Raw genomic sequence first — 9129 nt, 5'->3', positions numbered from 1 at the left:
CCCTTCCATCTTTTGATTGTTTTCTTACGAAATTACATTTGTACAGTTCAGAACTTTTCCTTATTTCCTCCTCAGCTGGTTCTTCTCAGTCTCTTCTGCTTTCCTCTCCTACACATCTGTCCCCAGTGTCAGTCTCGCCCTGCTCACTGCTTCCACATCAGCCAGGCCTTTTGCTCTGTCTCCAGCCCTACATCCACACCTCTCGCTGCTCACCCTGCCGTGATGGGTATGCATTCCCCAAACCTTGTCTCACCCTACTCGAGTTGGGAGTGGAAAAGGAGCAAGATGCAGACAGGAGTAAAAGAAGTTTGTAGGCCATAAACTGAAAGGAGTGAGGATCTGGGAGAACCAGCTCTAAGGAAGAGGCAGAAAGAAGAGAGCATTAAAGAGCATGTGGGTGGGTGCAATGCAGGTAGTCCTTCACCCATGTATCTCTGAGCTACAGGATCCTCCAGATAGGGCAAGGGGAAAATGTGGTTCACATCCTGATGTCCTTCTCTGCCTCTTGCAGCTCCAGAGGCACCAGACCGTCCAACCATCTCCATGGCATCAGAGACATCTGTCTATGTGACCTGGATCCCCCGAGGGAACGGCGGGTTCCCCATCCAGTCTTTCCGTGTGGAATATAAGAAATTGAAGAAGCTGGGAGACTGGGTCCTGGCCACCAGTGACATTCCTCCCTCTCGCCTCTCTGTGGAAATCCCAGGCCTGGAGAAAGGTAGGCAGGTCTTCTCTCTGCTTGCTGGAGGTCTGTAGGAAAGCTGTACAGTCCCTGTAGGATGGTTAGCCATCTGTCATGTCATCTGAGCCCCAGCAAGTGCGAGCTAAACAAAGCCTCCCCAGCTCCGGCCTGGGATGCATGGGGAAAAGCTGCAGATGCTTCTCCGATTTCTCCAGCTGCAAAGACCAACATAGATTTGAACTCCCTCAGGGAGGCTTTTCTGTATGACAGGATATAGTTACTAAAGGCATTTGTTTTTGCCATTTGCTAGACAGGACAGAACTTCCCTTAGCCACAGGCAAGACAGATGGGCACACAATTCCCATTGCACTTCACGTGAGAAAAGGCACTGAGCTGGACAGCTTAAAAGGCAACACACCTGCCCCCAACTTAAAGACCAGTAAAATGATGTTTGGGTAAAAATAATTTAGGCTTTGAGCTTTTAACTGATATCTATGTACTTAATTTCCATGTAGTAGAGGAAGGATGCCTTCCCATACCTGCTTTTGGGTCAGGACATCCTTTCAGGCATCTCTGAATCCACCCACACACCTTCCAGAACTGACCTCTAGACCATCCAGACAGGAACTGGGGAAGGCAGATAAAAGCAGGCTCCATCTAGCACATGGCTGAAATCTGGCCCTTCAGTGTTTGCCCTTTGATCAAAACCTCTGTGTAGGCTCTCTGCCTTCAGGAGAAGATGTGGCCCCTCTCCAAAGTCAGGCCTGTGCTGACAGTAGAAGTCTTGGAAGACTCCAATATCTGCAGCTCTTTTATTTCCCATTTTTTCCCCAGGCACATCCTATAAATTCCGTGTCCGGGCACTGAACATCCTGGGAGAGAGCGAGCCCAGTGCGGCGTCTCGGCCATATGTGGTGTCTGGGTACAACAACCGAGTCTATGAGCGCCCTGTGGCCGGGCCGTACATCACCTTCACAGATGCCATCAACGAGACCACCATCATGCTGAAGTGGATGGTAAGGTTTGTAGGGGTGGAGATCTCTGAATGTGGAGGAAGCAGGTGTGTTGTGTGGGTGCTACTTGCCCAGCTTACATACAGTCTTCCAGGTTACCACGCTGGAGCTTATCACCAGCACAAATGGATCTGGGATCCAGCAGGTCTCTCCAGCAAAGGAGGGCTGGGCTTGGGTCACATAGAAGTGGGGGAAGTCAGAGTCCTGCTGGGAGGGAGCACAGTACAGGGTGCTTCAACTGACAGGACCAGATTCATGGCTTGTCTGAGAGATGCTGAGAGAAGCACTGAGCTTTTGGAAGGAACTCTTACTGTGCAAACCAGTGGCAACACAAGGAAGATCCCCCCTGCTGGGTCTTCCTCCTGTCCCATCCCATTTATCCCCACTGCTCCTCACCTAGTACAATATGAAGCCCAGAAATCTCTGCTAATTTCTGCTCTCCCTCCCATTCTCTGCAGTATATCCCAGCCAGCAACAACAACACTCCCATCCATGGCTTTTACATTTACTACCGCCCCACGGACAGCGACAATGACAGCGACTACAAGAAGGACGTGGTGGAAGGTAGGAGATATTGGGAGACTCAATGTCCCAGCTGCAGGTTCCTCCTGGAAGAGTCCTTGGCCAGGAGGAAGCCTGGGCACAAAAGGCAGCTGCTGCTGCTGCTGTCCAGGCCTGCTTTGCCTGGTGCTGCTGCAGAGCTGGGCCAGCTGCGTGTTCCTCGAGGGAGCTGACGGCACCGTGTGTGTGTTCCCTCCTCAGGAGATCGGTACTGGCACTCCATCAGCCACCTGCAGCCAGAGACCTCGTATGACATTAAGATGCAATGCTTCAACGAGGGTGGTGAAAGCGAGTTCAGCAACGTGATGATCTGTGAAACCAAAGGTAACCCGCTTTGTAGGGCCCCTCTGGGAGCGCAGGCGGCTGTCAGAGCACAGCGAGGCAGGCACCAGCCCTGCCCGACAGTGCGTGGCGCAGGCTCGGGCAAGGAGCTGGAGGCAGCGCTGGGGAGAAGAGGTGTAGCTTTGTTGATGCCCTTGCTCAGTATTTGTACGTACCCGTACGAGTACTCGCAGAGCCCTTGTACAGAGCCCATCACTGTTTCCCTCGGAGTAATAGTTACCTTTTGTTCTCCAAAGGATCACATAGCTGGTGACTGGAACCAGAAGGGCTACCTTGCCCTTGCTGTTCCCATCTCCCACGTGTGGTTATAAGCAAGTCCCATGTTGACTTCCAAGCAGCTGCACTGTCATGATAGGAACAGCATTAGGTCCAAGGGGGTGTTTTGGAGAAGCTATTTTCCTTTGTGCTTTAGCAAAAGCACAGAGGACTTGTCTGTACTGCAGTATGCATCAGCCTAGGAAATCCTCCTCATCCAGGAGCACTTCTTTAAAGCCACCATGGAAGTCTGTCCATGCCACAGTAGCGTAGACATCCTTGGAGCAGGCTGCTCTTCCACCTGCCGTCTCTGTGTCTAACGCTCACTCTCTCTCTTCCCTTCACAGCTCGGAAGGCCCTTGGTCTGCCAGGTCGTCTTCCGCCCTCAACAGTGGCCCCTCAGCAGCGTCCCCCACTCAGTGGTGGGCACGGCGGCCTGGGCACAGGAGCCATGGTGGCCCGTTCCAGTGACTTGCCGTACTTGATTGTAGGCGTTGTGCTGGGCTCTATTGTACTCCTCATCGTGGCCTTCATCCCCTTTTGCCTTTGGAGAGCCTGGTCCAAGCAGAGTAAGTGTTCTTTCTTGAGGGCTGATTTACAAGATGTGCTCTGCCCTGCGGGTTAGATCTGACCCTGGGTGTAGGTGGGCCAAACACCCAAAATGTGAGGGCTGTGAATTCTGGGAAGCAGGGAGAGGGTGGGCAGAGGGCAAGTCCTAAATGTCCTGTGGAACCCTGTATACATAAAGGCCACCATTTGTCCCTTGTCCTGCTTACCTTGTTGAGAAGGAACCCTGGGACTAGAACTAGAAAGTGGCACTCCCTTTGCCTTCGTGAAGGGCCCCTTCCCACCATTTGTTCCCAAGGGTGCTTTAGGTGCCAAAATAGCTGCCTATTTGGCAGGCCTAACACTACGCCTGCTTGAAGCTCACTTAAAGAAGCTCAGCTTTGCCTTTGCTTTTGGCCTCAGACTTCCTTTTTTCTTCCATCTGCAGAGCAAACCATTGACATGGGCTTCCCAGGAGCTGGGCTGCTGGTGTCATCCTGCCAGTACACCATGGTGCCTCTGAGGGGCATCTCTGCTCCTCGTGCCAATGGACATCCCTACGTTAATGGGCAGCCCTACGCCAATGGGGCACATCTGAACGGCATCTGCCCCTCTGCAGGAGTGGGCTATGCAAGCACCAAGCCCCGAGATTACAGTCCAGATGAAGTGCCACAGGTATGTCCACACCTGTGATTAACAGTTGGTTTGACATGAGCTGGAGGTCGTGGTTGCAGTGAGACGGCTTCTCCAGACATGGCTGGAACCCTTTGCCGCACTTAGGAGTGGCAAGACTGACTCCTCCTTAAGAGATTTCCCCTTTGCAGTGGAGTCTGAGACATGGGAGGAACAGGAAGGTCTCCAAAACACTGGTGAAGAGGCAGTTTCTTGGGGCAGTGGCTCCAAGTATGGAGGAGGCAGTGAGCAAAGGCTACTCTTACAGGAATGGTTCCTCTTTCTACTGAGCAAAGCTCACAGGGACTGACAATGTTGAGGAGACTGTGTGTAAATAGTAACACAGGCCAGGGCTATAAATTGGGAGTATAAATTGGTTACCGTCCCCCAGTGATTCAGCAGTGAGTGTGAAGTGAGTTTCTCAGTGCTCAGTTCTACTCTGTCCTTTGTAGCCAGAGTTTCAGCTTTCTCTGCCTTCTGTCATAAGAGCTTCACCAGTCTGGCCCACGGCTCTGGCCCTGCCTCCCGGATCAGCACCTGCCTCTTAATGCTGCTGTGTGGCCTTGCTCTGCTGAGAATCCTTCTCTCTTCTTCCAGTCACACGAAGAGACCAATGCCTTGCTGCAGGCGCGGGTGCTGCAGAACGGGAATGCCCAGCAAGACTACCAGCCCTCCAGGTTAGTCCTGGCTTATGGAGGGGGAGGGTGGAACAGGTCCAGTGGGGCCCACAAGAGTACCTGCTCACAAAAGCTCACGCTCAGCACGCTCCCGTCTGTCCCAAGTCACTTGGGAAGCAAATCCATGCTCCAGCACTAGGTTGTCTTGGACTAAATTCTCTTCCTACAGCTCCCTCCTCTTACACTTTGAGGGAGTGATAATTTAATTGTAGAGATGGCCAAGGTCCATTTCCCCCTGACCCCTTTTCTTCCCCCAGGGGGATGAGAGAAGGTAACATCTGTGACTGGATGCTGATAAACAGCTGCCCCAGAATCTGGCCAGGGTCCAGTTGCAGGTGCTTTGTGTCTCACTGTTCAGACTTCAAGTCATTATTCCCATGCTTCCCGGGAGGCACGACTCCTCCCAGCTCCTGTGGCACTCACTAGATTTTTTTGAATCATGGAGACCATGTCCCATCACCTCAGCCATCCCACAAGTACATCCCAATTTCTGCTCTTCCCCTCATTTAGAAATGCTTTGTGTCATTGCCTTGATGCAGCTGGCTGAGATGTTACACAGGTTGTATCTTTCAAAAAGGAACGATCTGTGAATCGTGCTAAACCTCTCTGTCTGCCTCCCCAGACTGCCCAACTCAAGAACAGAAGACAGCTCTTTTCTCTACAGTCTCCCAGATGACTCCACTCACCAGCTTCTCCAGCCACAAGATGACTGTCCTCATCTTCAGGAGCACTTTGTTGGCCTCCATCATCCAGTGATGGGCAGCAAAGTGGGAGGCCCTAGTCTGGATGCTCGACGGGATCCCCTGTTCCACCAAGGTCAGTGGTCTGGAAAACTCTGTGCTTGCTTCTTCTCATCGTTGTAGGCTGATCTTGAAGGGAAATCTCACTGTGGAGCCTTTCTGATGGCTCTGTTCACGCCTGCTTCTGCAGTGCAAGGACAGTTTTAACACTGCATAGAACAACAGCATGGAAAGGTCACACTAGCAGTTGGGGACTGTAAATTGCCTCACTCTGTTCTAGAGGACACATTTCTCATTTCTCCAGAAGCTTGAGCTGTATGCTGCCAGAACAGCTGATACCCACCTCCAGCAGCAGAGATACTGTCCTTTAGTCCTTCTTAATTTTGCATTTTGCAGACTACCAGCAAAACAGCAAGATCTCTGAAAAATTATGGGAATCCATCTCCCTGATGGATTGATCCACACCTGTAGTGTGTGGATCACACACACCTGTAAGTGTGTGTGTGATCCACCTGTAGTGTGGATCAAATTTGACGTGTGCAAACACAGGATCCGACTCCCAGGCAGCCAGGCCTTTCAGAACGCAGCTCTTTCATCCTCACAGAGTGGACTGCTGACCAGAAAGCTACCACAGTGTCTCTCATTTCCATATGCAATGTAATCATTTCTCCCTCCTCTCCCTTTCAGGAAGCCCTTGCTGCCTAGGCCTAGTGCCAGTTGAAGAGGTAGAAAGACTAGACTGCTGCCAGTCCAGAGGAGATCTCCATCCCCCGAATCCAGTGATCACATCTTTGGGTCAGGACCTACCAAGACACCTGAACAGCAGCCTGCCAGCACTGAGGCCCTCAGAGACTCATTCTCCCACCAGCTAGGGACCAAGCTGCCTTCTGCAAAAGACTTATTCTAAAGAGAAAAAGAGAATGAGTATTTATTTTTGTATAACACCCCTATTTATATATTTATGCACTTGTATATAGATGTATATGTGCCTTTTATAATGCTATGGAGACAGAAGGCATCTTCAGCGAGGTCATAGGAGGGCCCAGGAAACAAGGCAGCAGGTATCTGTGGCACCGGGCTGTTCCTCAGAGCACAAGACTGAAACAGCAGCACAAGAGACGTCGCAGGACGTGGGTCCAAACAGAGCTGCCACCAGCACCATCTAGCTCCCTCTTGCAGTGAGGGCTTCACGAAAGATAACGCTGTCAAAAAGGTCTTTCCCTCTCCCCACAGGAAGGCACAGCCCAGGAACACACTCCTGTGAGTGGACTGGAGTTACCTACTCTGCCTGACCCACTTAAACAACCCTTCACATACACGCCATCTGCAGCCGCATATCTGTAAAGACAAACCCACGCTTTAACATCTCAAATAAAGGCTTTAGTCTTTTCTGTGGCTGGCTGTATGCTAAACCCTCCCACAGAACAACTCCACTCTTTTCTCCTTGCAGACACACAGCAAGCAGGACACCTGGGGAAAGGTGACATTGTCCTCCAGTTACAGTTTTCCAAATAGCTGCCCACATGAATCTTCTCAGTGCTGACCTTGGGAGAAGAGCAACAGCTGCTACCTGTGCCAGTTGAGTGATACAAATCTTCTAGTGAGGAGCACAGCTGGAGGACATTTCCATTTATCTCCAAGGACAGCTGTAGGAGTTTGGTGATGGGTGGGAGGCAGATGGACACTCAAATCTCTGCAAATTTTGTTTCCTTATCCCACACCCCTCCTATCCTGTGGATTTCCAGCTTCAAAACCTTTCAGCATCCAGGCTTGTGGATAGGGGTGAGGTTTTTTTCCCTCAAGGAAATAGATGATGCTCAGCTCCTTCATAGGGACCCGGTGAGAAGGCAGGCAGCACAAGTGCCAGTCATCCCGTTGTGCTGGGGCCAGCAGGGGCAGGTCTCCTGCCTGGCTGGGATCTGCTTGTGGCAGATTCCAGTAGCAGAAGGCAGGGGTGGGGAGGAAGATCACTGCAGGTTGTTCCATCTATTTAATTAAAAACCAGCAACAAACTCCAAGCCTGCCCATGCACCCACAGAGACTCTGCACTGGAAGAACAGGGCAACACAACCTCTCTGCTTTGGGGCTGAAGGAAGTTTTCACAGTAAGATGGGGTAAATGATCACACACTGCACCATAGCAAATGCCAGAGGCAAAAAAGCATAAAACCTGAAACCATACAGAGCCTGATGCTCTCTCACTGGGCTCAGGCACTGGAATTGCAGGCTGACTTTGCATTTGCTATACCCTCCTCATGCCAGGTCCATACCATGTCCTGCAGTGCTGTTTTCCCCACTTCTACAGGGCAAGAGACAGGTGGGAAAGTCTCCGATTGGCTCCAGACCCATCTGAGCACTGCAGGCCCTGAGGAGAAAGGATGCTTTCTCCAAACAAATAACACTTCCCTTCTCTTTTTAACAATGGCTCTAACTAGCTCAGTTAGCAGAGAGCTGCCATGGCTGCTAGGATGTTCCAAAAAAAACCCAAACCCCACCCTGAAGGCAGACCTCTTTCAGTATTTTTGAGTAATGGGCTAGATGTGCCCACGTGGAACTCTCACATCCAGCCTTCAGCAGCCACTCGTTTGAAGAACAAACACACACATAAGCACACACGCTGCAGTGGGCTGATAACAGCACGTACTGGCTGTATTTGCACTCTTTTATTCCATATCTTTCACTACAATCATATTTTGATAAGGGAAACAAATATAACCCTTTACAGCTAAACCCCTGCATAGCCAAAGCAATTGTGAAAGTGTGAAAAATCACACTTCCAGGTACTACCACTGCCAGTTACCCGGGGCTGTTCTTAAGGGACAGTGGAACTGTTAGTTACCGTTCCTGGTGTAAGAACGAGCAATGATTCAGTTGGTGTCTCAGACCCCCGTAGTGATGAAGGCTGCAGAAAGTGGCACTCATCTTTTCTGCTGAGGAGAGCAAATTCTTCACATAAGCACTCATCTTTTCTCCTTATAAGATAGATTTCTTCTCTTAGGAGGTCCGCATCATCAGCCATCTGCTTGAGCCGTGACTCAAGCCTGGCTCTCTCCTTGATGTCACTACTTCGGGTGCCCTGAAATTCTACTCCCTGTAAGGAGAAGAAAAAAGAACTAATGTAAAACATGGGAGAATGAATGGTAAAAATTTATTTCAAGCGGGAAAATGAAACTTTCCAAGAGGTAGAACAGTATGGTGACTGCTCCACTCAGAACTTAGTCAAGAGTGAGGGACCACTAACAGACTGTCACAGATGGCTGCCTCATTCCCTAACACAGAGCAAAGGAAACACGTTAATTCATTCAGCTGTTACCATGTAACAAAAGAATAATTCTGACCTGCTGCAAGGCATTTTCTAATTAGAAATGAGTTTGCTTCTGTGTTAGAAAGCCACTAAGTAAGAAATTAGCGGAGAAGGCCCTTTCTACAAGGCCTGGAGCAGCCATTCAGCCTGTGCCACAAGGCAATATTAGCCCGAACTGCTGACTGCAGAGCAGGAGGTGAGACCAGAGAGCTGGTGAGGAGGGTCAGATGAACCCTTCCTCACCTCTGACCAGTCCCAAACCTGCACGCAGCACAGCGGTTAAAGGCTTACCACTTCATCCTTTAGTGAATCCAGCTTAGTTTCCAGTTGCTGCTTTT

The 9129-nt window shown here is 50.6% G+C and overlaps 2 protein-coding genes across 2 annotated transcripts in view; one reads left to right on the top strand and one right to left on the bottom strand.

The window, feature by feature from the left end:
* BOC (BOC cell adhesion associated, oncogene regulated) overlaps positions 1 to 6392 on the top strand; it is a gene marked incomplete at its 5' end in the record, with an annotated part of 13831 nt that extends 7439 nt beyond the window's left edge. The window contains 9 exons of the mRNA XM_029084068.1: positions 512 to 718; positions 1517 to 1698; positions 2154 to 2259; positions 2458 to 2580; positions 3201 to 3422; positions 3848 to 4074; positions 4669 to 4748; positions 5371 to 5564; positions 6176 to 6392. Of these exons, the coding sequence (XP_028939901.1) occupies positions 512 to 718; positions 1517 to 1698; positions 2154 to 2259; positions 2458 to 2580; positions 3201 to 3422; positions 3848 to 4074; positions 4669 to 4748; positions 5371 to 5564; positions 6176 to 6360 (1526 nt within the window). The remainder of the gene's footprint in view (positions 1 to 511; positions 719 to 1516; positions 1699 to 2153; positions 2260 to 2457; positions 2581 to 3200; positions 3423 to 3847; positions 4075 to 4668; positions 4749 to 5370; positions 5565 to 6175) is intronic.
* Positions 6393 to 8299: 1907 nt separating this feature from the next.
* The window catches only part of CFAP44 (cilia and flagella associated protein 44), a 40752-nt gene continuing 39922 nt past the window's right edge, over positions 8300 to 9129 (bottom strand). Inside the window, exons 33-34 of the mRNA XM_029084069.1 lie at positions 9083 to 9129; positions 8300 to 8578 (exon numbers count right to left, since the gene is read on the bottom strand). The exon at positions 9083 to 9129 is cut by the window's right edge and continues 85 nt beyond it. Of these exons, the coding sequence (XP_028939902.1) occupies positions 8300 to 8578; positions 9083 to 9129 (326 nt within the window). The remainder of the gene's footprint in view (positions 8579 to 9082) is intronic.

Source organism: Antrostomus carolinensis, unplaced genomic scaffold (assembly GCF_000700745.2).
Source record: "Antrostomus carolinensis isolate BGI_N321 unplaced genomic scaffold, ASM70074v2 scaffold31043, whole genome shotgun sequence".
Taxonomy (NCBI): domain Eukaryota; kingdom Metazoa; phylum Chordata; class Aves; order Caprimulgiformes; family Caprimulgidae; genus Antrostomus; species Antrostomus carolinensis.
This window is presented reverse-complemented; position numbering and strand designations above follow the sequence as displayed.